General features: G+C 40.0%; 1 protein-coding gene across 2 annotated transcripts in view; it reads right to left on the bottom strand.

The window, feature by feature from the left end:
• Positions 1-1,333: 1,333 nt before the first annotated feature.
• The window catches only part of SPTLC3 (serine palmitoyltransferase long chain base subunit 3), a 76,594-nt gene continuing 50,205 nt past the window's right edge, over positions 1,334-27,722 (bottom strand). Inside the window, exons 8-12 of one of the 2 annotated variants that reach the window (XM_054063597.1) lie at positions 21,666-21,885; positions 19,924-20,050; positions 6,500-6,635; positions 5,425-5,554; positions 1,334-3,041 (exon numbers count right to left, since the gene is read on the bottom strand). In XM_054063597.1, coding sequence (XP_053919572.1) covers positions 2,934-3,041; positions 5,425-5,554; positions 6,500-6,635; positions 19,924-20,050; positions 21,666-21,885 — 721 coding nt within the window. In that variant the 3' untranslated portion in view covers positions 1,334-2,933. The remainder of the gene's footprint in view (positions 3,042-5,424; positions 5,555-6,499; positions 6,636-19,923; positions 20,051-21,665; positions 21,886-27,722) is intronic. The other variant, XM_054063596.1, reaches the window with a different exon arrangement.

The raw sequence follows: 27,722 nt of genomic DNA, 5'->3' as shown, positions 1-27,722 counted from the left end.
ATGAAGGTACAGGAAAGAGCAAACTATTCAGATACTCTATTGGACAGCTCTTAAGTCTTCCCATAGCATGAAGGTCAATCAAGATTTCATGTAAGATAACAAGATGCCGGAATTGCAGCTTGCCAACAAAAAGTTAGTCTATTCATACTTACATGTCCACTGGATTAAAAAATGACAACTTGAGCAATTTTTATTCATAGATGGCAGTTCTTCTTCAAGGCCTTCTAAAACAATAACAGAGAACTAAATCTCCAGAGAACATGCATGCCTGAAGATGGAAAATATTCTAGGAAATCTGTGATCCTTATGCTGGATGTGCTAATTCCCTAATAAGTAATCTGACAGATTTTTTCTTAAGCTAGCTAAAATAGAGTCCCTAAGTGCTGATCAAATCTAAATCTATTGAAACCGATATAAATCTGGAAAAACTCCACTGAAATTGTGCTGGTGGATCTAAAACTGCAGTTCCTGGGAGTTTTATTATTGCACCAGTGTAGCAGGGATTTCTCCTTAAATGTTCCCCAGGCCAAGGATAGTCAGCCTGTACTTTTTTTAATGTGTAAGAGATGGAAGAAATCAAAAGAGAGCATATAATAAATCAACTGACAACCTGAAAAATAGCTGTCCTGTGTCCTTAATATGAGAGAGAGTAATGTTCTGAGGGAAGGAGGAATTCAGCTTTAGACAGAAAACATTCCCCTATAGGGGGACAAAAAGTGATCATTCTGTAGCTTAATCAATCTCAGGCCTTCTTCGAGGGAAATAGCATGTTGCCTGCAACAGCACGTGTAATAATGTTTGCTGAAATATAAACTACAGCCATATACCCCAAGATGGAAGGTCATAAGTCAGCTGAGGATCTGGCCACAGATGTTCAGCAATAGAGATCAAAACACAATATATCAAATTCAGCACTTTTCCTTGAGGAGCAGGTTGCATGAATTTCTCAACCCATCTCCTTCACACTAAGAGCACTCACCTTGAATGTAACAAAGCTGTATATCACAAATTGCCGGGTTATTAAAAGGCAAAGCTTACATATCCTAATTTCTCTGTCTTGTGCTTGAGTATTTTAATATTTATACAGTGAGTTTGCTCTTTTCCACAAACACGGCTCCCTTGAACCTCTGCAATGTATTTCAAGCCCATCTACCAAACTGAAGAATCGTATGACACCATTAGTCCTCCCTCAGACCTTGATAAATGTTTCTTAATGCTGACATTTGATATTATGGAATGTGTTGTAATCAGCTCTTAAAGCTATAGCTCCACTGGATTTTTATTAACTTGCACAACAACTAAAATCCAACAAAAAATGGTCCCTTATAACCAATCAGCCTCGTTATATCCTGAAAGCTGCTTTAACAAGCAGGGAGTAATATAGTGTAATTGGTACTCCGCAATTTAATTGTTCTGTTCTTAAATCTAATATTGCAGCTGTGGGTTAAGTTTACACCACAGCTTTCAAGGGAACATGAAAGTGTGGTACATCTGTGCAACAGAAAGCTAAACATCTCTCATCTGATGTGTTTACAATGACATTTGATAGCGTGGAATGGTTTGGAGTTCATTCTTAAAGCTGCAGAACCAATTTTCAACACTGCAAAAAGAAGAAAATGCCTCCAGTGTCCTTCAAAGAACTTAGCCCACATAAGTCTGACAATAATGCTGCTGCAGACATTGCAAGGAAACTGCTGACTGTAACAATTCCTTCAAGTATCTTTGAACATGTATGACTCAGGCAATGGAACAGGGGATATCTTCGCTCTCAGATGGCATTATCAATTATTCAAAAAATAAACTGCTCACAACAGTCTGCATCTAAACAAGTAAAACAACTCCTGAAATATATAAACCAGACAAGAATATTTCAAGAAATGTTATTAAGTGGATGACTAACATATTTAGACATAGCAGAGTTTTCACTTTAACAGGTGGCAGAACTGCTTGAACTTCGCATTCTGTATAAGTAACAACTTCAGCATTATGTACTTGTTAGTGAATTTATTAAGCCCGTAAGTAGTTCAAGAAACTTAGAAATGAGCCCATAAATGTCATCTGCAGTTTGTGAACTGCTAGTATCTGACTGTTTTGATCAAGGTTTTTACGGGAAAATTAAATGGTTATTAAAATTATTTACTACCACTACATGAAAAGGGAGCAAGCCTGCTGAAGAACTTACGTTGTGATAAGATGTGAAGGGCTGTAGGTCAAATGCATTAGCAAAAAAGTATTTCTGTTTATGTCTAAGCCAAAATTTTTGTACGTTAAGAAGCTTATAGTGTATTTTAGCAACCAAGAAAGGGTCTGTGGAGAGGAGGAGGCATTTCCTCTTTCCCATAATTTGCTGTCAGAAATATATGATCTGATCAGACTACTTGTCTTGTTCATGTTAGCTGCCTTCTAACTCTTTGTGCCCTTGGAGAAATGCGTGATAGGGCAACTTAGTTAAAGAAGTTACTTTCTGCTCATTCCTCTGTAGCAGTCTCTACCCATGTCTTGATTTATGCCCTTTAACAGAGAGAAGTCAATCTCACAGATGAAACTCAGCTATATTACCATACTACACTGTAATACATTAACTTTTTAAACTTTATTATTTCAGTCATAATTAAGACTATCCGAAGCCTCTTCATAAGAAGGGGCCATAACAAAAGCTGTGTGTTAGCAACTTGATCAATAGATGCACTCGTTCTGCATCAAAAGAACCGGAAGAAGGACAGATCTCCTGGGGAGGCAAATCTGTATCAATATATCAGTCTCTTGAATACAGGAATTTGATACAATAAAATGCAACACTTGAGCTTCCCCTCTTTTCAGTTAACTGAGAAACAAAAATTGTCCTTCGAAGGGAAGATACGCATTCTTATTTTTTAGTTTTCGGGTTTCCCCCAGTTCATAGCATTATAATGTTCTCTTCATGGGTGGAAAATTTAATCTTCAAGTCTAGTGTCTTCGTACAGTTCGGGATGAGATGACTTGGAATACCGGGAATATTTCAGATGTAGAAAGTCACCCAATTCATCCAGAGCATTCAAAACCTGTAAGACCATTATACTGTATCAATTCTCTTGGAAAAGAAATGTAGTTCTGGTAATCTTTACTTTATATCAGAACAATAAGACCATAAAAGCATCAATTAAAGAAAATTTAAAGGGCAAATGGACATTTTTTTTTCTTTCTGCAGTGAACGCTAATGTAGTCGTAGATGTACAACAGCATCTATGAGAACAGAATTTACTCCATTTGTAGGTCATGGTTTATTAGTATGTATCTTAATTGAGCACAGGTGAAAAAATGACTTTTTTCTAATGCACAGGGAGATAATAACCCAGATAAAAAGTTGTCTTTAGTTATGCAAAAGGCACATGTAAGGCAATGCTTCACTATTTCTATAGATCTATAGATCCCAAAGACTGGAGTTGTCACTGCCTTTTCTTAGATGGCAATCAGCGCACAGTGTTGATCAGAGTAATCATAAGTACCTTGATAGTTTAAGACATATTTAGTATATATCTTCTATGTTCCATTATCTTCTTGTATTAATATCACAGGCATAATTACTAACACATTAATATTGTAATGCAATTTGCTGAGCTGCGTCATCAGCTCTCAGAGTGAAAATTAGCAGAGAACTCTACACCACAGGGAATCAGCTCAGTGTTTGCAGCATCTGATCCATGTTCAAGACCAGCCAACCTTTTGGCATTGAAGAAGAAAACAGCAATTTTGATTTTGAGCCTGTTTTTGTTAAGCCACTAAAATGAGCTCAAGAACAAGAAAAAGTAATTTAGTAATGGTTTATACAGAGAGATAGCTTCAAGGTCATTAAGGAAGTTATTCTTGGGAGCTTGCCCTTTCATGGATCTTTCCTCTTTTTTAGTTCCAGGCTGAGATTCGAAACAAATTTTGCCAAAGGGAAAAGTTCTCATTGTGCTTGTTACCTGTTGCTACACTGGGTTTAGGCATATTGACAAAGCGTTTGTCCTGAAAAATTTCCATCTGCAAGTAATCAAACCCAGGGCATTTCCATTTCCCCATACTGTAAGGACATTTAAAGAATGCCACAAGCACTACGGCAACGATCCCACTTACAAAGAAAAAAATGCAGCATGCTCAAGAACGATGGGCGAAGAGCGTTTCAAGCCTTTGCTGGTATCAGAGAGCAGCAATGTGCAGGTAGGAGAAAGTGAACATGCAATGATGGCCCAAAAATACAATGGGCTTGGCATTTGGGGGTGGGAGAAAAGAAAGAAAACCAAAGCAGCAATCTCAAGAGATTAATCTTTAGATGAGTTTTGTTGCTTATTACTAGCTATAGAAACCAAAACCTACACAAACAGCAAAAGCTTACAGTAATCAACACAAGTATGTAGCTATGTCCTGTTCTATGCAATATTATCGTCACGGTATTATACCTTGTTAATAACTCCTGCACCTTTAAAAGCAGCAGGAATTTTACCCTGCACACATGCAAGGCAGATTTTTCAGTGTTGTTTGAAAGGGGTCTGCACTGGCATGGGAGCTGGTGAGCTGGCCAGGGCTTTGGCCTCAAGCTCCACATGAATCTCAGAATGCAAATGGAGAGCCAAAGGCTCTCTGCAGGCACAGTAGAGGCATATTTAATTCCAATGCCTTTCATGTTCATGTTTTCTTTTCACTTTGACCATCATACTTGTACAAAGAGAGGAAAATAAAAGGCTGAAATTTACTGTTAAGTCTCCGTGTTTCATGCCTCTAAGTTGGCTTATTCTGAGAATGAAAGAACGTATATCAAGCCAGGCCAAAAACACCTTCGGCAAGAATTGGAGATGGAAAATCTCAAAAGAGTTTATTTTAAACACATTTCTGACTGTGTTGGAATGAAGGTTTACGATGGAAGTCTCAACATACTTGTAACAATATTTCTGATATCAAAGAAAGATACAGAACTGAGACAGGCCAGACAGCACCACTTAAACTTCATTAGGTTCAAACAGTTCCAAATACTGTTTGCAGTTTCCACTTGTACTCCCAAGGCTGTCCCATATACTTCTGCAGTTCAAGAAACGTGGAAATACAGAATGAAAATAATTGTATGGAAAACTTGATTTTCAATTATTTGATATCGTTTCAGGTTTCCTAGTCTGATAGTTTTGACCTAGCGTTTAACTTTTGTCTTGCTGTGGTCTTCATGTAGGTCTTTATTAGTTATGACAGGTTTGGTCACTATTAGTAATAGAAGAAGATAACAAGTTAACTGTCCCATAATTTATTTTAAAAAATAAAATATATAAGGCTAAAATCCCTTTAAAGATCAAGTGACAAGGCCAGAAAAAACAAATGTAAAAATGAATTATTGAGATTCAAAGTAACAGACACACTTCTTCTCCCAACTTCCTTTGCATCTGAAGTTAATTTCAGCAGGACATCTGCTGCGCTTACCATGTCTAACATCTCCCGTGTATGCGCAGCTGATACACAAAACCGAGCCCTGGATTCTGTGATAGGAGTAGCTGGAAACCCAACCACAACGACCCCAATATTTTTTTCTAACATGCGTCTTGCAAAAGCCCTAAGGAGAGAAGAAGAAGAAGAAAAACAAAAGTAAATTATCTCTAATAAACTGACCACAGAGAGAAAACATTCAAGTATAATGAAACAATGGGTAAAATCCTCTCTTCAATTGAAGTGGATGTTAATATTCCCATTGAATTCAATAAGAACCAGAATTTTACCAGTAGGACTGAGATTCTTCGCTGCTTAAGAGCCCATGAAGCCAAGTGGGTGTCAAATGTTAGAATTGCAATAATTCATTTATGTCAATGAAAGCCTTAGTGCAAATCAAAATGTGTGGGTATTCACAGTCCCTAAGCACAGAAGAAGTAGGGATTCTGGAGGGTATGAGAGCATGGTTCCTGCACATCAACAGGAATAAAACAATCTGTGTGATGGCTTCTTTGCTTTCACAATTACTCTGCCAATTTAAGAACTTTTTGAGGTTTTTTTGTGTACTAGACCCAGAGCACATAGCCACCATAAGATATTTGCAGATACTCCCTGCAGCTCAACCCTTACATTATGCTACTCCTTACTTCTGATCGTCCTGTCCAAGTCAATGCAGAGGTGCTGCTTGATAGGTACTGAGTGGTAAAATACAAAAACCATTCAAAGATCAGTTGAGGAAAGAGAACAGCCATCCAAAACAATTACTAAATCAAAGGCAATGGATGTCTTTTAATGACTACAAATTTTTTTTTGAAAAAAATCCAAATTGAAAATGATATCTAAAGTATTATTCCACAACAAGTTAAAAAACGGTAAGAGAAATTTTAAAAATTCTGAATACTGGAACTGTCCAAATTTAAACCAGACCATAATTAAATGATTAATTCACCTAACAGTGTGTTTCTCTTCTGAAGCTTCTGCCACACATAACTACATTTTTCATAATATATAACAAATAACCTACGGACTTGAACAATGTTTGTTTTGCCAACTGTTTTTTTTCAGTACTTACCCTATCTTACCAGGCATGTAAAGGAGTAAGGGGACAACAGGAGAATCATCATTGCCATAAATGATGAAGCCCATTTCATGCAGTCTTCGCCTGAAGTATCTTGTGTTTTTCCCTAGCTGGCGCACTCTTTGCAGTCCTGAAATGAGTCAGTCAGTAGAACAGGAGAAGAGTGTAAATATCGTAACTGGAGACTAGTAACAGGCAAGAAACAGGACTGTGGATAAGAGTTCAAAAATTTTTGGCTGAAATATCTATGTTGCTATTTGATTTGGAAGAAAAATACAGAGTGAGCAAAATGCAACTATGCTGGTTATTATGGCATTGTAGGACAGACAATTGGTATTCCTGTTTTTGCAAGGTACCTTCCCACCAGCAGAACCAGTATGTCTTCTGAGGATAGAAAGGTAAACAATCCCCTTTACTGTATTGTGCCAGGCTGTGGATGTAGTCTTCTTGGACTTCAGTAGAGCCTTTGACACAGTTTCTCACAGCATTCTGCTTAGGAAACTGTCAGCCTCTGGCCTGGACAGGCGCACACTCTCCTGGGTGGAAAACTGGTTGGATGGCCGGGCCCAGAGAGTGGTGATAAATGGAGTTAACTCCAGTTGGAGGCCGGTCACAAGTGGTGTCCTCCAGGGCTCAGTGCTGGGTCCAGTCCTGTTCAATATCTTTATCAATGACTTGGATGAGGGAATCGAATGCACCCTAAGTAAGTTTGCGGACGACACTAGGCTGGGTGGAAGTGTCCATCTGTTGGAGGGTAGGGAGGCTTTTCAAAAGGAATCTGAACAGGCTGGACCACTGGGCTGAGACCAGTGGTATGAGTTTTAACAAGGCCAAATGCCGAATCCTGCACTTGGGTCACAACAACCCTATGCAGTGCTACAGACTAGGGGAAGAGTGGCTAGAAAGCTGCACAGAGGAGAAGGACCTGGGAGTGTTGATTGACAGCCAACGGAGCATGAGCCAGCAGTGTGCCCAAGTGGCCAAGAAGGCCAATGGCATCTTGGCTTGTATCAGAAACAGTGTGACCAGCAGGTCCAGGGAGGTTATTCTGCCCCTGTACTCGGCACTTGTGAGACCGCACCTTGAATCCTGTGTTCAGTTCTGGGCCCCTCACTAAAAGAAGGATGTTGAGGCTCTGGAGCGTGTCCAGAGAAGGGCAATGAAGCTGGTGAAGGGGCTGGAGAACAAGTCTTATGAGAGGCAGCTGAGGGAACTGGGGTTGTTTAGCCTGGAGAAGAGGAGGCTGAGGCGAGACCTTATTGCTACCTGAAAGGAGGTTGTAGAGAGGAGAGAGCTGGCCTCTTTTCCCAAGTGTCAGGGGACAGGACAAGGGGGAATGGCCTCAAGCTCCACCAGGGGAGGTTCTGGCTGGATATCAGAAAAAAAATTTCACAGAAAAGGTCATCGGGCACTGGCAGAGGCTGCCCAGGGAGGTGGTGGAATCACCATCCTTGGAGGTATTTAAAAGACGGCTAGACGAGGTGCTCAGGGACATGGTTTAGTGGTTGATAGGAGTGGTTGGACTCGATGATCCTAGAGGTCTTTTCCAATCTAGTGATTCTGTGAAAGCCTACTGAATGACACACACCGGTAAGGAAGTAGTTCTATATTTGTGTGGATACATGATATGCAAGTAGAGTTTGTTCTTTCTCAACATAATTCACTATAAAGGGAAACAACTACTGCATTTTGGGTCAGCTCAAGCTGATGCATTTGTTGCAATTCTTTTAGACAGAGGAAAAGCATGGTATAAACTTTGTTATTCCACAAGGTCTGATCTTCCAGTTTCTTACCAGCATGCAACATAACTTCAGTTACTTTAATATGTGTCTACATATGCAACCCCTTGCTGAGTTCTGCTGAGTTTCTCTTATCTTGCTAGAATCATCTCACAACAGACTTCAGTCATTCAAGACTTTCAGACACAAGTTTAGTTCTCCTTTTGCAGTTTCACTAAGGAGGTGATTTCTGACAAGTGTACTTGCTTCCTCACCCATGGTATCAAAAGGAAAGAACCACACCCATCATTACTGTAGGTAGGAGATATAGTATGTCCTTTCCCCGCTCTAACTGCATTATATTTTATCAGTAGGCTGATATAGGCACTGCTCTTCCAGTGCTGTAAGGTGCTGACAGGGATGATGTTGTCTGCCCAGTATCCACAAGATGCTCTTTCCCACTGCCATCCCAGAACTAGTCCTAGATTAACACAGCCACATGATGAATCAAGCCAAGTCCATCGGCTGCCTCACCTTGACATAAAGAAAACTGCCAAACTAAAGTCAAACAGATCAGTTCTCTAAAACTAATTGCTGTGCAGCTGCTTGTGACTGCCCAGCAGAGGCATTGGGAACATTGGCTAAGTGTGGGACTTAGCGAGACACATCTCAGCTACACTCTTACCTTTCATTTTGTTGCCATTTGTCTGCCCGTACTTTAAAATACCACATTATGTCACCCGACATGAACACCGGAGCCCCCAATACAACTAATTTCCTCTTTCCTCCTCTGCTTTTAAGGTGCCTTTGCACGGATGTGTATATTTTCATTCTCCATTTACTTTTTTTCATTTTACTTTACTTTTTGTTCACTTCATTCTTCATTTACTACTTTCTGCTGTCACCTTTCTCTGACTGGATGCCTGTTTCCTAATTTCCCATCTTCCTCCTTGTGTCCTCAGTGGTCAGTTAGGCATTTGTATCTACTACACACCACTGTCGTCAGATTTGTCCTCAAACTACATTCTACCCATCAACCTGCAGTAGCTTTTTTCCTATTCTCTCTTGGTTAAGGTGGGGATCACCACAGCTACATAAACCTCTTTTCCATTAATCACTTCCAAGCATGCATAGGTTTGAATAAGATCTACTGCTTCATCTGTTCTGTATCTTCCTGAGTCAAGGTTCTGTCATTGTTCTGGCTGGGAAATTTATAGGGAAACTGGGACTTGCTTCACAGTGATCAGTGCTTTGCTGAACAAATTAAAAGATCTCATAAAACCGGTGCGTTTGTAACTTTATGTACAAAACTACCCATGTAGACAACCTGTTAGTTACAGTTTCAGTCATTCAGTTTAAAGCATTCAGTGGAAAAGATCTGCTGGGTTAGAAAAGGCCACAAATAGTTTAACCATCTCTCTAATGCTGCTAAAACAAAAACAGCTGTGCCAGAGCAAGGAAAACAAATGAAACACAAAAGCATCCTACTACAAAGCTTTCCAGTCACTAATAAAAACAATAGTCTGTGGTATTTCCAAAAATATTTTTGGTGTAGTAGATCTCAAAGAACCAGGAGGAAATACTGAGGACAAGGAGAAGGAGAAATGGGGGCAGGGGAGATGGCAAGAAAAGGGAGTTAGAGAAGAACCACAGAATAATGTGTCTGAAGTCTAAAAAGAGAAAGTTTTCCCTTCTTAAAATTTGTAAAGATGTCTTTAGTACCTCCTGAATGGCTGAATTACAAGGTGGAGAGAGGGAGACTAACCTAAACTGGGGCTGGGGTCAAAACCACTGCTGCTTCTCTCTATCTTAGCAGCCCCTGAGCTAGTTCCTAAATTCTCAATCTACAGCCTTTGAAACTACTAGGTTTTCAATTAGGGAAAGTTTTCATAAATCCAGATGTTCCTGGCAAGTGCAGTTTAAGATTTGCTGCCGTCCCCTTTCTATTCAGCTGTTTACTGCAAAGCTGGAAACAAAGCGTCAGCCATGCAAGATTCCAGGCAATGCACATGGCCCAGAGTTGATCAGTTTGTCTCTACTTATTTTAGGTACCAGAAATTTAGGCTCCAAAGCAAGATGTGGAAATTCAGCAAAGGAAACATTAGAGCTGAAATGTGAGTTTCAGCCACCCCCAACAGATGAACACCTCTTCCTTTTCTAGCCTTTCCTTGCTACATCTAAAACCCCATCCAGTTGGTGATGGGATGGATCCCATTTTGAGAGTCCCCACAGCTCTCATTTCAAGCCAGCCAGTGCTGATGCAAAAGAACCACTTTTATGTTTTAGCAGCACCCCAGAATAGTCATTTTATTTGCAGGGATGCATTAAAGAGCCAAATAAAAGATCAGAGCACTCGCATATATCTGGAGGGAAAAAAAGCACATTAGGAGATGATTGCTACACACACTGTATTTGCGGGTGGGTGGCTGGGAGGAACCTATTTCTTTACCAAGTGTCAACACTTTCCTTTCTCAAGTTAAGTTTTGTGGTCTAAGACCACATACAGACATAACATACACAGCCATCTTATATACTGTCCTGATAAAAGCAATAAAACCCCTGAAAGTTTGTAACTGTATTTCAACACTCTTTTCATTCCTTTAAGGGACCCTCAATGACAGATAAGGAGGTATATCTGAGCAAAATGTTTATTTTGGTCTCAGTGGCCCAATTTTCCCCTCCCCCCACCACCCACAGATTAGATCAGTGCAAGAATGATCAATTCAGTTTAGAATCAGATCTTAGTTCAAGTTCACTGTGGTATGTTTAAGCAAAGACATCACAGTTAAAAACCTATTTGATTCTTGAGGCTGTCTTGTGTCCTTTATTATTTAGTCCGTGAAAATCTGCAGAGACCCTTGAGCTAAAACAATATAACTCCATCTTTGAGTGTAAGAATTTACCTGTATGGCACTAATTAGAAGATCAGATCCTTAGACAATAAATATATTTGTTTAAAAATTCTTAAATTTGGAAAATCCTTGAGCATTTATGGTCTATGAAAATAGTTTATAGCACAGCATGCAGGATATCCAGATAGTTATATTCCATAAAACGTGTGAAGCACAACACAGCATATGTTTGGAGAAAACAGCCTGGACAGGGAAAACTGACCCTTAGCTAATTGAAACTAAAATCACTAATGCTCCAGTGTTTTCAGCTAAGTTTGAGCATGACCACATTAAGAGCTCTACATCTTTTTATTAGCTGAATCAAGAAGAGACAGAAAGAGAGAAAACTGAACAATAAAGGATTCCTAAATGTCACAAGTTATCTTCACATTGCTTGGAACATACAGTGATACACAGCCAACTTACTGGGATTTTGTTGAAATGTAGGATTAATCACCTGGATAGTACAACAAAACCAGATTTACTGCATCTGCAATCCACCTACTGCTGGCAAATTTAGAGTTTATGTTTGTTGCACTGCTTTAAAAATATTTGGTTTACTGCAAAGTTCTAAGATGTTGGCCATTCTGGGAAAAATGCTGATTATATTTTTATTTGACACACATTATTTTATTTTACCAATATTAGCTCAATATTTTCTGCAGACTTTTAGAAGGCTTTGTAGCTCAAAATTAATATGGTTCAGTTTAAGGAAAAATACAAACAGAAGGCAAGAGAGAGAGAAATGATAAAAGATAGTGGCTTTTTTGTAATTTCTTTGAAGCAATGAGCTTTTTAAGAGAGCCACTTGGAATAACAGGCGTGATAGATGCTTTGTCACACACCAAGCTATGGCTTCAGTCGTGGTTTGAAAGAGGAGCTGCTCTGGAGTTTTGCTATGTGTCTGAGGGTCTGATCTCAGGTGGGTGTTACCTGGCACAGCTCCACACACTTCAGAAGAGCTTTTCTATTTATGCCAGATGAGGACCTTATCCTGGCAGAAAAAGAGTCAGTTCTTTGAAACAAAAGTTTGTTTTCCTCTTCCAGAGATGTCTGCTTTTCACTCCTGCAAGATTTTAATAAGCAGAGAAGCTGTGTTTAATTCCTGCACAAATATTCTACCTTCAAACTTTTCCTGTAGGTTCCTACCCTTGGAAATCCTGACTCAGTATATTGTAAAAAGGAGTAAGCAACCTGTGGACTTTCATATCAAGATCTCAGGTGTATTTTAATTGAGAGAGAGCTATTTTCCCTGCACTCATTCCAGGAAAGATAAGCCCACGCCATACTTTTTTGGCATGCAGTGGACTCTTCAAGACACAAATCCACCTGCTTTAATCTTCTCCAGCTGTTGTTTCATAGGGTCTTTCTAGATAATTAGTTACACAATCAAACTTTTACATACCAGTGTCAGTGCGTCTATTCAATCTGTGTTGCTTGGATGGAGAACTCCACTCCCTGCCTTCCTCTACTAACAACTAGATAGTAAAAGGCCAAATTTCATAGGCTCAAAAAAAATTTGGAAAACAATAGCTCTTCCCCACTAAACTTTTGCAGATGGACAGTTTCTTTCTTCCTCTGGTTCCATTAGAAGAGTAACACACATGTACCTCCATGTGCATTAAATCACAAATAGAATGCTATAAAACTGGGGTGCCCAGAGGAAATACGTTCTCAGATAAAAAGTCCTTATAAAAAAATAACTTTGCTGTGAGTTGGGGAGAAGTGAAGATATTTTCTTCTACAATCTAATGCCAACTAGAAAGCTAGTAATTTCAACTTAATTCAGCTGCTTAATTCAGTCCTGAAGGGCTTATTTAGTCAGTCCAATTTTAACTGTGCACTTCTGCAAAACACTTTCTAGAGCAGATTAAGGGAAGAAAAAGCGGCAAATTCAAATAAAGTAGAAAGGAGAAAATTGTACAAATTCTGTCATTTTTACCTTTATTCCTGAAAAAGTCAGCTATTCTACCCATCATCTTATCTATATTCAGATACGTAATGTAAGTGCAGTGCCCTGCACAAAAGCAAGGACAGAGCAGTCAGCCTTTACTGAGCCTTATTTACTCCCAGCACGGGTGATTAATCACAAAGCACATCAGTTCCCATTGCTGAAAGCTAGCCAGTGTGCAACGTGCTCCATCTGTATCATATTAGGTGTTTCTGAAATGCCAGTGATCTAAATACTGTTAGAAAAGGCACTTCACTCCTTTGTGCTCCTTAGGCTGGTAACAGCACCAGATTCCTTAGGCAGCAGCAGCACCTGGGGTAGTTGAGGAATCCTTACACCTTATCCCAGCATGTAAGATACCCTTAAAAGGTATCTGCCTGTTGCTGTCCCTGGGGAAAGTGTAGCTTTCTTTGCTGGGAGACAGGCTACAAGTCACATCCAAATCTGATCACATCCCGCCTCTGCCTGTTGTTAATCCTTATTTGTGAATGCAGGGGACATTCCTCCAGGGGTAGGGACTGCAAGAGGACTACAGCCCTGTGTAACTTCAAGTATGGAAAAGGTGACTTAATTTGAGGTAGGATTTAGTCAACTCTCAGAGTCCTTGCAAATCACTGCAAATGCTATTACTTCAAACCTCTGCTCATTCAGATCAACTGTCCCTTCGTGGATGCATTTAGCTTCCTTTAGGAGGTGGACTGCACGGCAAGTGGCTCCACTGGAACAGTGTGTCTCACTCATTTTGAGTAGATGGTAGAATTTAGCTCTGTTTCATCATCCATTGCTGGAAGAACATTATGTTCAGCTCAGACAAATAATAATTGTGACAGAATATCATCATTGTTAACATCTTCACCATCATAGTGACTGGGAACCGTAGCCATGGAACCAATGTAGAGCAAACGGAGAATAAATTCACTTAAGCACTTCAAATGCAAGCACATACTTATTGGGAATACTAACTTACTTAAAATTAAGCCAGACTTCAAACATTCTGCTTGATGAGGACCCAAGAGAAGCAATCACCTCAGAATGAAGGAACAAAATGAGAATTTGAGAGGAAAGAGTAAAAAGCTGTCCTTCAGTGTGATAGATTCTGTAAGCCTTTTTGAACAGGTTTAAAGAGTCTCTTGCTAAGTAGCTTGCAGTATGAAAGGTTCCAGCTATAGTTTCATCATCAATTCAGTCTGGCACAGATTTATTTTGCGGCAAAAGGCATTGCTCCTCTCAGGTCCAGCTGCTCTTGTCCTGGCACTGGGATAGCCACATGGTAGATTGGCTCAGGGAGCCAGTTTGGCTGCAGGCTAACCATTTGTGGGAGAGTTCGTTATTTTTCAGCTAGATCAGTTCTCTGATTCAGTTCATTGCATGGCTGCACTAATGCTGGCATGAGGAAAAGGGGAAAGAATAAGGTCATAGGCAGGGTTTGAAAGGCAAAAAGGAAGGCAAGACTGCCCTTCCTGCCACCAGTGCTGCCTTGTAGTGATTTGAAACCAAATTTTTGAATTTACAGGGGACATTGACAGGCAAAGCTAATGTTTTCAAAAGACTGCTGAGCACAGATAGCAGTGGAAAATGTTGGAAACTGAGCATTTTAAGCTGGTCCTCTAGTTATAAAAAAATCTGAAGCAGACGGAATTGTTTTAAAAAGGAACCTTTTAACAACAGATCTTTTCAATGCCAAACCAAAACAGAAAGCAGTGTTCTGCAGCTTCTCACAATCTGAACGAGCTCAAATGGAAGAACTCAAAGTTTGCTGAAAGCAAAAATGAAAATTAGTTGTTGCAAAAAGACAAAACAATTATCACAAATGGCAAAGTAAATGAACATTTTAAAGAAACACTTTCTATCTAGGTAACCTCAGTAATTATCTTGTAACATAACAAGAAGAGTAGATTCCTGAGGATAGAGTTTTAATTTTTTCAGCATCCCATAAAGCACAATTGAAAAATGTCTATTGCTGTTGATGAATCACCATTTGCCATGTATTAAACAGAAAAATGATGCCTTTGCAGATGCTGTGATTTTGCTTTTTAAACCACTATAATTTATTATAAGTCACCAAGAAAATTGCTTTAGGTTTTCTAGCAGTCTTTACTCTGTTCACCTAGTAGTTCTACTTTTTAACTATCAAATTTAAGCATAACAATATGCTTTTGGTATTCTCAGGCAGAAAGGGAAAGAAAAAGGTCCAAGGTCACAGCTGGAGAGGCTGTCTTGCATGCAAGTAAGTGTGCTTGAAAATTTGCACAGGTTCCAAACACTCTGAGTCAACTACAGTCTCATCATAGAGATAAAACCACTAAGGCAGCTGCTGAGTTTCCTGAGGTATCTCCAGTGGTATAATAAGAAGCCATGAGGAGAACATATAAAGAATATCTATATTATGAATTATAAAGAATAATTGCCATGGGAACTTCTGCTTCCCATATCTCCTAATAAATGAGGAGAGACAGTTTGAGATGAAAAGGCCACAAAGGCTTAAGAGGGATAAAATGATATTTTTTTCATGGATTATATGAACTGAACTGTGGAACTTGCTGCCTTATGACATTACTAAAGGAAATACAGCTGCCAGAAGTTCATACGCTTTTGAGCAACTCTATTACAGGAGCTATGACATTATGTTACCAAGAATAAACGTATCTTGTTCTACAAGCTGTGGATTTTCAGAGAGTCTTGTAAAACATGGCATTGAAAAATGCCAGCAGTTGTACTCTACTAAAAATATGGTTTTACAGGAAAATGGAAATACGTGTGCAATTTTTGTTGTGATTCTCTGTCTCTTCTGATATAAGTCACTCAAGTAACAAAGGACTCGGTCAGAGTGACCCCAGCCTACCTATCTCTCCCAGACAGGAATAACTATGCATATCAGTTTTGAGGGAACTATCTTCTCCTAATTCAGCATTTCTTGCAGAAAATATGGCAAAACAAGGAAACTGCAGTAGCTGGTTGTGGGCTCTACAGCACCCTCCCCATCACGTTATCATGACATTAATATCTCACAGCCATTACAAATATTGATATGGGCCATAACCATGTATTTATGGATGGTTTCTGTGGGAGATACCACATCATTTCTGTATCTTTTTACTTATGTCTCACTGCATTTCAGGCCTCTGGCATTACCCACTATATAATTCTATCTATTCTACTCTTTCCTGGATCAGCTGCTTAACAAATTGGTGGAAAATAACTAGCAAGAAATTGAAGAGAATGTAAAAGCATGATATCTGGGAAAAACATAAAAGAAGATTGAGTGAAGTGCTAAATAATATAGAACAAGAGCATTCAGAGCAGCAATTTAAATGACCAAATCAGTCTTCTTCCCTTAGTTTTCTATTAATCTACTGAGGAGTCAGTCATGAAGTTCGAACATAAGAACAAGGTGGGTTAACACATTTGTCATCCCATTATTTCATACTCTTTTCAAGTAGCACCCTCAAGTTAACATGGAACTTTTTAACAGACTCTACTTTAATTCTTTGCCAAAACACTCAAGCATTTTTTCCAAGGCTCCCTTCCGTACAGATATGCCCATGTAGGACAAACCCTCAGTGGAGAACTCTTTATAAATTATTCCCCAAATCATCCTATGGGAAGAGAATGCTACTTGAAAAAAATTACAAAATAAATTCCTTTTATCAGTTCATTAGGCTTCCAGACAACAAAGGGTCCATCGCACCTTATGGCAACTCTGGTTCCATTGAATCTTCTCTGGTATGTGTCTGTGCTATATGGCTTATAGTCTCACACTGATGGCTCACATGCAGGATTCACCATTTTCTATGACAGCAGACCAGAAGAACGCAGACAAGGCTGCTGTTGTCCTTGGAAACAAAAATACTGAAGAAGAGACAGTGCTTTCTCCCTTCTAGACCTCCTCCTTTCTAAGCCACCACCTTCCTTTCTCTGATGCCAAAGCAGCACTGTAGTGTGGTCCAGCATAACATTTTTTCCTGTGCTTTGGGTTGTGTTCTTTTTTTCTGTAGTCACAAGACAGCCTAATGAACGGAGGCCCACATGAAAGAAAAGACAATAGACTAAAGTAATGAGTCTGGCTCAGAAGAATAAGAAATGCTTTTATAGATCATAGCCAATTTGCTAGCCTTTGTGCAATGCTCTAAGTTGTGATATATGATCTGTTAATTTGCTTTTCTACTCATTTGCATTTCCATTTACAAGGTGAATTTTAAAAAACTGACAGAAGTCTACGTTATTTCATAAAGGATTTGAGGAAGACTGAATAAACACGTATTTTGTGCAATAGTACAAACATCATGTCATTGAACACCACTGCTTCTGGAAGGGAAACCGCTGCAGATTCTTAGCTCTAGAGACAGTCAGACACACACACCGTAAAAGACTACATCTTAAACCACGTTCTCCTATTAGCCTGCACTGAGCTGTATGAAGAATCACGCTGGCTGAAGATGATTTTCAAGAGGCTTTGAAGGGTTGGAAATCCTCTGTATGTTTAATATTTTGCATGCTGCATCTGTTATACGAGTGCCTACCTCTTGGGGAGGCTCAGGGTAAGACCGCCCTCTGACGGCAAGCATCTCCTAGAGCCAGGCAGGGAGCAGTGCAGCAGAACAGGCTAGAAGAAACGGGTCAGTGCTGGGCTTTTGTATTGAGCAGGGTGTAGGCATCAGCACAAGTAACCTCGACCTTGCAAATTTCAAGTTGGAAACAGTTGTTATGCTTGGAGTTCTCTGCCAAAGCGACAAAAGCATCGTTTCCTCATTGTCCGCGCTTTGCACTGGAGTTTTGCTGTGCGCGCTTTGCTTTTGAACTCAAAATTTGGCACTGGGACTGGATTCTCTATCCCTCCTCTTGAACACTGGGGTCTTGTAAATTATGGCCTCACTGAAGGACTGCGATAAACGTCTTGTTAGCCTCGTGCCTATCATGGTTTGAAAACACCATCTAGGGCACTGCAAACAAAACAGTGCAGATGAGTTTTTTTACCTGCTCTCATATACTCCTTTTTCCCTTCCATTCACACCTTACCCCGGTCGTATCTATGAGGGAGGACAAATACAGAGTTACTCTGTTAGCTTTACACACGATAAGAGAAAACAGCACGGCGCTGTGCCACTGGACCAGTATAAAAGAGATTGCAATTCAGGACAGAACCTGTACCTTCAGCTGCATGTTGCACAATGACACTACTCAAAGACATTCCTGACAAAAACAATACAAATCCAAAAACCACCAGCTTTTCTCTGCGTTGAGATATAAGTTCTAGAACAGTGAATATTGTGGTGAATTGCCCTTGTCTGAATGTCAAATGCCCACAAAAAACATTCTGTCATTCCCCTCCCCAGCAGGACAGGGAAGAGAAAATACAACAAAAAGTTAGTAGATGGAGATAAGGACAGAGACAGATCACTCAGCAGTTACTGTCATGGGAAAAACAGACTCAACTTGGGTAAAATTAATTTAATTTATTATCAATCAAATCAGAGTAGGATAATGAGAAATAAACTATATCTTAAAACATGTGTCCCCCCCATCTCTTTTTCCTGGATTTAACTGGACTTATGAATTCTCTGCATCCTCCTCTTGAGCAGTGCAGTGGGATGGGGAATGGGGGTTCTGGTCAGTTCATCACATATTATTTCTACTCCTCCTTCCTCCTCACACTCTTTCCTCGCTTCAGCATGCAATCCCTCCCACAGGAGACAACTCTCCACAGACTCCAATACGAGTCCTTCCTACAGGCTACAGTTGTTCACAAATTGCTCCAGTGTGAGTCCCTTTCACGTCCTTCAGGAACAGACTGCTCCAGTGTGGGTCCTCTGTAGAGTCCCAGGTCCTGCCAGAAAACCTGCTCCAGTGTGGGCTCCTCTCTCCACAGATCTACAGGTCCTGCCAAGAACCTGCTCCAGTGCAGGCTTCCCATGGGGTCACAGCCTCCTTTCAGTACCCAGACACTCTGGGGTGGGGTCCTCTATGGTCTGCAGGAGGATTTCTGCTCCACTGTTATCATCCAGGGCACGGCCTTCCTCAGCATGGTCTCTACCATAGGCTGCAGGAGAATCTCTGCTTTGGCACCTGCAGCGTCTCCTCCTTCATGGACTTTGGTGTCTGCAGAGTTGTTTCTCTCACATATACTCACTCATTTCTCTGGCTGCAAATGCACAGGTTTTTTCCCCACCTTCTTAGCTATGCTATCCTAGAGGTGCTGGCACCATGGCTGATGGCCATCGACAAGTCCATCTTGAAGCCAGTTGCCTCCATTAGATAGAGGGAAACTTCTAGTAGCTGCCTACAGAAGCCACTCATGTAGCCCCCCTCTACCAAAACCTTGCCACACAAACCCAATACAAATAGGTTTCAGTATCACTTTGAAACAGTAGTAGATGGATATGTCACACAGTTGTTTCACTGCTTGCTGCATAGAAAGCATATTGCACAGAGGATTAGAGAGTAGCTGCGTGTGCAACTTCAGGAGAGGAAAATAAATAAACCAAATTTTCTGTAAAGACACCAACTAGTCAATTCTTTTGGACAAAATGTACTTCTAGCTTCAGAACACCATAATTAATGCCTGAGCAAGGTAAAAGTTACTATAAATGTATTCTCATACTATTATTTAACATAAAAGACTTGGTTTGAGATGCTGCAGCATGCTTAAGTTGCTTGCCATTTTGAAGGCTCACACTTACAAGGAAGCTAAACTGACAGCATTTAGCCCAGAAATAGAGTTGATAGTACTTAGAAGTATGATGATTTGGATATTAATTTTACAGTAACATTTATTTCCTGATTTGACATTTTGTGTGCATCTGTACACAGTAGATGCTCTGTTACTAATTGAAGTAAGTGAAGTTAAAGAAAGTGGCTTACCTTGTGTTGTCCCGTCTAGACCCATGAGACATTTCATTGCCCTGATGATTTGCTCTGCTACAGGTGGACACATAGACGTGGCATACACAGCGCTGTGAGAATGAGTTCGTAAAAAGTCCACAAGGTCCTTACACAAGCAAAACAAAGCATGAATGAGCTTTGAGCTGGCCAAACAGCAGATCTCCCTCTTAACTACTGCAGGAGTGAGAACATGCAAAAGGAAAAGGACATTTCACTAGTTATTGGTTTGTTTTCTTGGCTGCTGCTGTTAATACATGGTCTGAAGAAACAGCAAGCAGGGGCAAGTACTTCATCATATTAATGGGGCAATTACAGCTGAAACAAAAGTCTGGAACAGAATGATGTTTACTTCTGTGCTAAGCCTTATTATAAAGGAGCCAAAATAATTTAAAGACCAAAGAACAGCTGCACTTAAAATACTGCTCTGTTCCTCTCTGGGGATGCAGCAAAGCCTACATGACATCAGTGTAGTTCTTCTGCCACAAGACCTAACCCAGGAAAAGCAACCTTACTGGGCTTTATCTCTGGCTATTAGCATATAAGTTTCTTTGAACTGAAAGTTTGCATCAGTGTGACAGGGACAGTCAAGTTAGAGTTGGTATAGTTGCTTTAACATTTCCTTGTATAACTAAGAACACAATCTCTGCTCCTAGAAAAACTTAATGATACACATGGGTGTGGAAAGAGTGACCCACTTTCATTTAAGAAAACTTGTGAGGATTAGATGCTTCCCATGGATCTAGGCTTCCTATAATTTCTAGATACTTTATCCACATTTTCTTTGATGAGAATTAAACCTTCAGATACAAATCCAGGAAGGAACAGAAACAAAGAAAATTGGTTCTTGATGTATTATGGTAGTCTCATTTAAAATCTCCAGGGACAAAACGAAAAGAGACAATAAGAAATATACACTTTATACTTTCTTATAGCCCTTTTATTCTTGTCAAGTACTACCCTTATTAATGTTATACTGACAACAACCATATGGGCTGTCTAAACAGGCTTCCCACTCATTCAGCAAACTACTTAAGAAGTACATTCGGCAGGATATGAAAAGGGTAAATAATCAGAAACTACTTGATATCTCTGTCAAGCAACAAAACCAATGATGTTTCACAATGGTGCTGATTATGCTTTCTTTTCTTCTACACCCCCAGTTAAAACAAGCTCAGTTTAGCTTTTTGTTGACATCTGTTGCTGGCAAGAGGTTGTTTTGTTAATGTACACAGAGCAATTGAGGATGTGGATTTTACTATTGCAAAAGGCCCTCAGTAACCCTCTTTCTTCATCCTCCTAAAAAATGCAATTATGACAAATCCACAACTGTTTAGGAATTTTATTACCAGTGCATGAAACTGTGGCTTTAATCTCTCAGTATTGCTCCACACACTGTTTACAAATATGAAAGAAAGTAACGAGCAATCTGCATGCAAATAAATGTAGTGAAGTATATTTAGCCAACCATATGTCTAAACACTTCCAAGAAAAACAACAATCATCTGTGTGGCACAGAAATACACTACCCAAGCAAATTACATAATATGAAAAAGAGACAAAAATAAGAAAGTCTGACTGTTTGATGTCATTTGGGGTGCAGACAGAAATGGTACTAATTTTAGACTGGTACTCTTGCAAAGTAAAAAGATAATGAAATAGATGATACGTAGTAAGAAGATACTTCCCACCCCAGTGTTAAAATGTTTGTGTTTTCTTTTTACCTTTTTGCCAGCTATGTATCCTCCAGCTGCGCCAAAGCTCTTTGTGAATGTTCCCATTAATACATCAACATCGTCAGGGCTCATACCGAAGTATTCTACAACTCCTCGGCCTGTTGCACCCACTGCACCGATGCTGTGAGCTTCGTCCAAGTAGAGGTAAGCTTTGTATTTCTTCTTCAAGGATACTATCTCTGGCAGGCGTACAATAGATCCTTCCATGCTGCAGATGGAAAGAATCCTGCTTGAGCAACAAACCCTCTACTCTCTTTAAGACACAGAAGGAAAATAAAGGTGTTAACTACCTTACTCCATGAAAGGTCTTCTGGAACCTCAATTTGTATTTACAGTTCAAGGAAAATTGCAACCCTTTCCCATTTGCACATAAGTATAAAACAATCAAACAGCTTTAGAATTCAAACAATCCAAAAGTCTTTGAACATTTGCAAATTTTTAGCATGCCAGAAAAGAGAAGTAAAGGTATAAAGCAAAGGAATATGCTCATCCAAAGCAGCACATTACAATTCAGTACAAAACAAATATTGTAATGAATTATAAGGAACCACTGTAGTTCAGTCTTATCCTTGCTTACTTCATCATCAGCTACTGTGGCAATATTTTGGGGTAGCAGCTCTAGAGCAAACTATTGTGGTGTAAAGCAGTTGGGTCTAACACATATAGGAGACGAGCCACCTGAAATGCAGACATTGCCGTAACTCAAAGCACCCTCCGTCTTCAGAGTGGGCAGAATCGGGGATTAGAAAAGGGAGCTCTGCTTTTCCTCTCCAGCCAATTGTTTTCCCCAGTATCTACCTTTTAGGAAAAGCAGCCTGCTACCTAGTATTCAAAAGGAAAAAAGTTTCTGTTCTTTTTCTTTTTACTTTCTTACAGCCTTTCTTACAGGAAACAGAAATATGCTGAACTTCCACTAAGGGTTTGAGATTTGTAGAAATAAGAAGAGACGTATTGTTGGTAATCATGTCAGAAAGTTAGAAGGCACAGCAGAGCTGTACAGCAAAATGAAAGCCCCGGGAGACAAAGAAGTAAGGTACTCTAATCCCGTAAAGATGGTGTACCAGTAGCATTGCTTTGCAGATACTTATGCCTTGAAAACCTTTGTGAAATGACTGCAGGAATGGTTAGATATGCTCTGGTGCACTCAATATTAATTCTGTGATGTGTTAACCATATTCTTTCATGCTAACTCCAGTGAGCAAGTCTTTAAATGCTAAATACCTCCTATTAAAAATGAAGTGAGTGTGTTGTGGGGCAGGAAAATCAATGCTCTGTGGCTAAGTCTCATGGCTAAGGTATATCCAATTGCAAATGCTGCAAGAGTTTCAGGTAAGCAGAAACATTAAGTTTGTTCCCAAATAGCCCGTACAAAAGAGCAGTGCAATCAACATAACTTCTCGGCAATTTTTAGATCCTGGACCAGTGGCTTTCACAAATTGTTTTATTGCCACTCTAGCAGCACTATGCAGCTGGAAGCTTGGTACCATTAAAGGGTCAGGGCAATTATAGTTCTACATGCTTTGGTCTCCTGACTAAGCTCGGAAACAGCTTGATCTCCAGTTTTGAAGGAGACTTGCGAGTGTGCATTAGTTTAAAGGAACATTACAGGGGAACAGCCATGGACAAGAATTGCCCGTACAGTTCGTGCTGAGAGGTTCGAAGAGCCTGGGTGTGTGTGCCCAGAGGCATATTTTTGGCTGTCAAGAGGCTGTTGGTAAATCTCACCCTTATATCTTGCCCAGCCGTAGAAGAGGGGCTGTATATCAGTGCCACAGTTTCTTGTAGCAAAGAAGTGTGGGCTTGTATTGCAAGCTCCTGAAGGCTCGGCTTTCTCACTTTTCCCAAATGGCAGCTGAGGAAGAAGCAACTTTAACCACCACAGCAATTCTCCTAATGAATACAAGTGCAGAACCTGCAGTCCTCATGTAATCCAGTGTCAAAGCATTAGTCAACTAAAAACTATATTGAGCCACTGGCTGTGGTTAGGTATGCAGCATTACACATGCTGGGGCATGGCAGCTTTTGGCTGCGTCTGGTTGTCCTGTGGGCTGGCTATCTGGTCAGAGAGTGGTGCCAAGGAGCACCCCTGCAGAGGGAAGAAAATAGGCATCCTACGCTCCACCTTCCAGCAATATTTGGGGAGACCAGCTAGAATAACAAGATGGAGAGAAGGACAGTAATAGCTTTTCCACTTATACGTGGGCATCATTAGCATCATTAAGGTTAATAGCTTGTGGGGATTCAGATAGGAGAAACAGCATTTATCTTCAAAAAGAGTAAAAATGGTAAATTAAAGATGCAGGACTTGATTTGCTGCTTAATTGTGGAATGGAAGTAAAGTTGTTGCTGAATCTCAGAATACACAGAGCTGGTACATGGCTGTTTGCAAGATTTAACCATTAAGAGGATTTAATGACAATTTTTCTTACTGCTAGAAGTAGGAGATTTATCTTCGAACTCTAAGATGTTTAGCAGAACAAGGCACTTGTGTTCAGTTTCAGTGTTGATTTACTGTACTTGAAAGATGCTGACTGACATAAATGTTGTATTAGTTGACAGAGATCCTAATACAGCCTTGAAGCGTCCATGGACTAGATAAAGTGCTGCTGGTTTGGTGTACTTTTTCCGTGCTGGCATTCAAACAGACTCCAGCCCTTGTGATGGCAGAGATGAGAGCTGTTTTGCTGCCTACTCTGCTCTTGATTTCTCTTTTGACCCTGGGAGATGGTTTGTGATACGAACACACACTGTTTAGAATTGATCCAAGATAAAGCTCATTTCACATAACCCTTTGGGTAGCGCAAATGAAAAGTTTACCAAATCCTTCCATAAATACTGATGTCGACCGAGTATAAACTGGAGCCAGAAGTGAACTGTAATCATTCTGTCTCAGTCTGGCTGTGTCATTTCTACAAATCTATTGATCTGTTTCCAGGTCTGCTCAAGCACACAGGGCACATGGAAAAAGCTGTATGCAGATGAGCATGAGCTGGCTCTAACTGAGTCAGACACTCTCATTACATGGTGTTACATCCTGTCTTGTGGCAAAAATTATTAGCTTGGTGGTAGAGATGCAAAGGTTCTAGATTGCAGCTGACCCTTATCTCCTTTATTCAGCAGGCGGGCACAAAATCTTGCGTCAGGACACACTCGGTTTGAATCTACTTCCAGATGTCCACACATCCAGACTGAGTCCAGAGGAGGGCCTTGAAGATGGTCAGAGGGCTGGAGCACCTCCTGTACAAGGACAGCTGAGAGAGTTGGGCTTGTTCAGCCTGGAGAAGGGAAGGCTCTGGGGAGACCTTATAGCCACCTTCCAGTATCTGAAGTGGGTCTACAGAAAAGCTGGAGAAGGGCTCTTTATTGGGGAGCACAGTGAGAGGACAAGGGATAATGGTTTTAAGCTGAGAGAGGGGAGATTTTGATTAGATATTAGGAAGAAATTTTTTACTGTGGGAGTGGTGAGGCACTGGAACAGGTTGCCCAGAGAAGTCATGGATGCCCCATCCCTGGAAGTGTTCAAGGCCAGGCTGGATGGGACTTTGAGGAACCTGGTCCAGTGGAAGGTGTCCCTGCTTATGTCAGGGGGCTTGGAAATACATGATCTTTATGGTCCCTTCTAACCCAAACCATTCTATGATTCTATGTGAGGCAATAATCCAAAATTTTGGGATCATTGAATTTTGAAGCTTGATTTGAAACCTACCAAAAACCTGAGATTCTTACTGATGCAGCTGATAAATTGTGGAGTCACGTGCTTTGAGAGATGGGAGGTGTGCACTTGGGCTGGTCACTTTGCTTGGAACACAAGTTCGCTCTTAACTGGATACTGGTATTTTTTGTTCATTTTATTTTGTAGCTTCTCAGGAAAAGAGTTTTCTACATCCTACTATGGTAACACAATTTCAATTTTTTTCTGTCAGGAAAATTAATTTACCAATACTCAACCTACTATCTCCTTCTTAATTGCATCCTAAATGTCTCTAAACATGCCCTTTAGTACAACTACCCTTTCAAAATTTGAAAACTTTATCTGTTCCCCTCACAGGCTACTTTGTAATTGGGAAAATCCCTCTTTTCCTGACCTGTTAGTCCCAAGACGTATGTAGTCAATTTCAATGTTTACACACTTATTGTGTTCGTACAAAACCCTTGCACCTTCATACAATAATCTCTGTTTTGTGGTTTCAAACAATAGTTTTAAGGAAACCTTCCAACCTGGTGCCCAAATACAACCCCATACACTGAAATGATAGAAATGTTAAACTTTAATGCTGCTCCCCAGCCAAAGACATTAAATATTACCCTATTCTTTTCTGGAAGCCCAGTCACTTAATCCCAGGAAATAAAAATTAATCCTGATAGATTTTCTATGGTATTGGCATTGAATCCCAAAGAACTAGTAACACGTGAAAAGGCACTGGACAACATCTAACTGATCAGAGAACTGTTTTCTGAGCTGGAAGGGAAAATACCCTAATTAAGTTAAAAGCAAGGAAAAAAAAATTGAAAAGTAATCTGTTTTGATCAGTTTTTGGTGCCTCATAACCACGGCCCTGGGCCTTGGCCTATCTGACTCCCAGGTACATTTGTGTGCAAGAAAGTCCAAGTGTACCACAAATCATGTAAGAACACTGTAACTGATTAATCCTAAACTGGAAATGGTAGAAGCCAAGAGAAACATCATCTGGAATTTAAATAATAGAAATATGATTTACTAAGTCAGTTTAACTTGTGCCCTGGACACTGCCAAAACTCATTCGTGCTTTTTTGTACTGAAGATTGATGGCTAGATGATCTCTTTCAGTTTGGAATGCAAATGGCATATCTTTGCTCCTAGGATAGTCCAAGTTCGGAATCAGCTTTCTCTAGTAGTTGCACTTACTTCTAGTGCTTTTTTTCTCTTCTTAAGGTAATAGAGGCGTTAAAAAGCAAACAAACGTGTACTTACTGCCATTTATTTGACACGTAGCTTGAGTACTTCACAAGACAAGGGGCCAGTTCTGCCTTCCGTTGCAACCAAGCAGAAACTACTGCTTATGGTTTCAAAAACAAGTCTGATTTCCAAAAATGCTCATTTTGGCTAACAATGACCCTTTTCAAATTTTGCCAGCTGGTAACTCTGGGCTCATGCACAAAGCAAACACTTTAACATACTCCTAATGGAAATAGAAGGCAAATTTTTTTTTTCCATGCCATTGACTTCACCATACTGAGACTATCGCTTCCTATATAACGTTATTTTTTCAAAGAAAGAAAGCTTAGTGTTTCTTTTGCGTCTCTGGAAAAAGCATTTCTGTAAAAATTTGCCAAGTCAAACTTGCAAGTCAAGATGTCTTAACTTGGATAATGGCCTTGACCAAGTTATTTAAATTCTGTATTCGTTGCCCTTGAAGCCTAACTTAAGTCCTTTAAGAAAAAAAAAGGCAGTATTAGCTATTGTAAGAAGAATACATTAAAGACACTCTACCTCCTCTTAAACCCTCTAGATAAATGTTAATTTGGCATCTGGCAAGTTTTCAAAACTAACATTAGCCAATATGGCATTGGAAAGTTTTAGTCTCCTTCAAAGTCGTGGGCCAAGAAAGGAAAGAACGTGCACACACAAAAAGAAAGAATATTTGTAATATGTCTTTCTATAGCTTTTCTTTAACATATGAAATGCTATTAGCTACTTGCTGGATTAGACTACGTGGTGTGTGAGTCTGTTCTCAGCAATGATATAAGAAGAGATCAGCTGCGTATGTGTGGGGTTGGCAGTGATGGCATACAATGCCACAGGGTGTGGTGGTACTTCCACTCAAGTCAGAGCAGACTTGCTTTGCAACCAAACCACAATCTTCAATTTCTGATCTGCTTAGACTATGGAAACAGCTAACCAACCAACCCAGCTACTGCTAGGGCTAGTTTCCAATGAGACACTATTAGAGGGCTGAGCTTTGTTTTTCTTTTACTCTGTGCTTTTCACAAGCATATACACACAGGGCATGAGTGGTCTTAATATTATTTAGCTCTTACGGGGCTGAAGGAAATTCGTGCCTCCTT

Source organism: Cuculus canorus, chromosome 3, assembly GCF_017976375.1.
Source record: "Cuculus canorus isolate bCucCan1 chromosome 3, bCucCan1.pri, whole genome shotgun sequence".
Lineage (NCBI taxonomy): Eukaryota > Metazoa > Chordata > Aves > Cuculiformes > Cuculidae > Cuculus > Cuculus canorus.
Note: the sequence above shows the minus strand (reverse complement) of the source record. Positions and strands in the feature narration are given on the sequence as shown.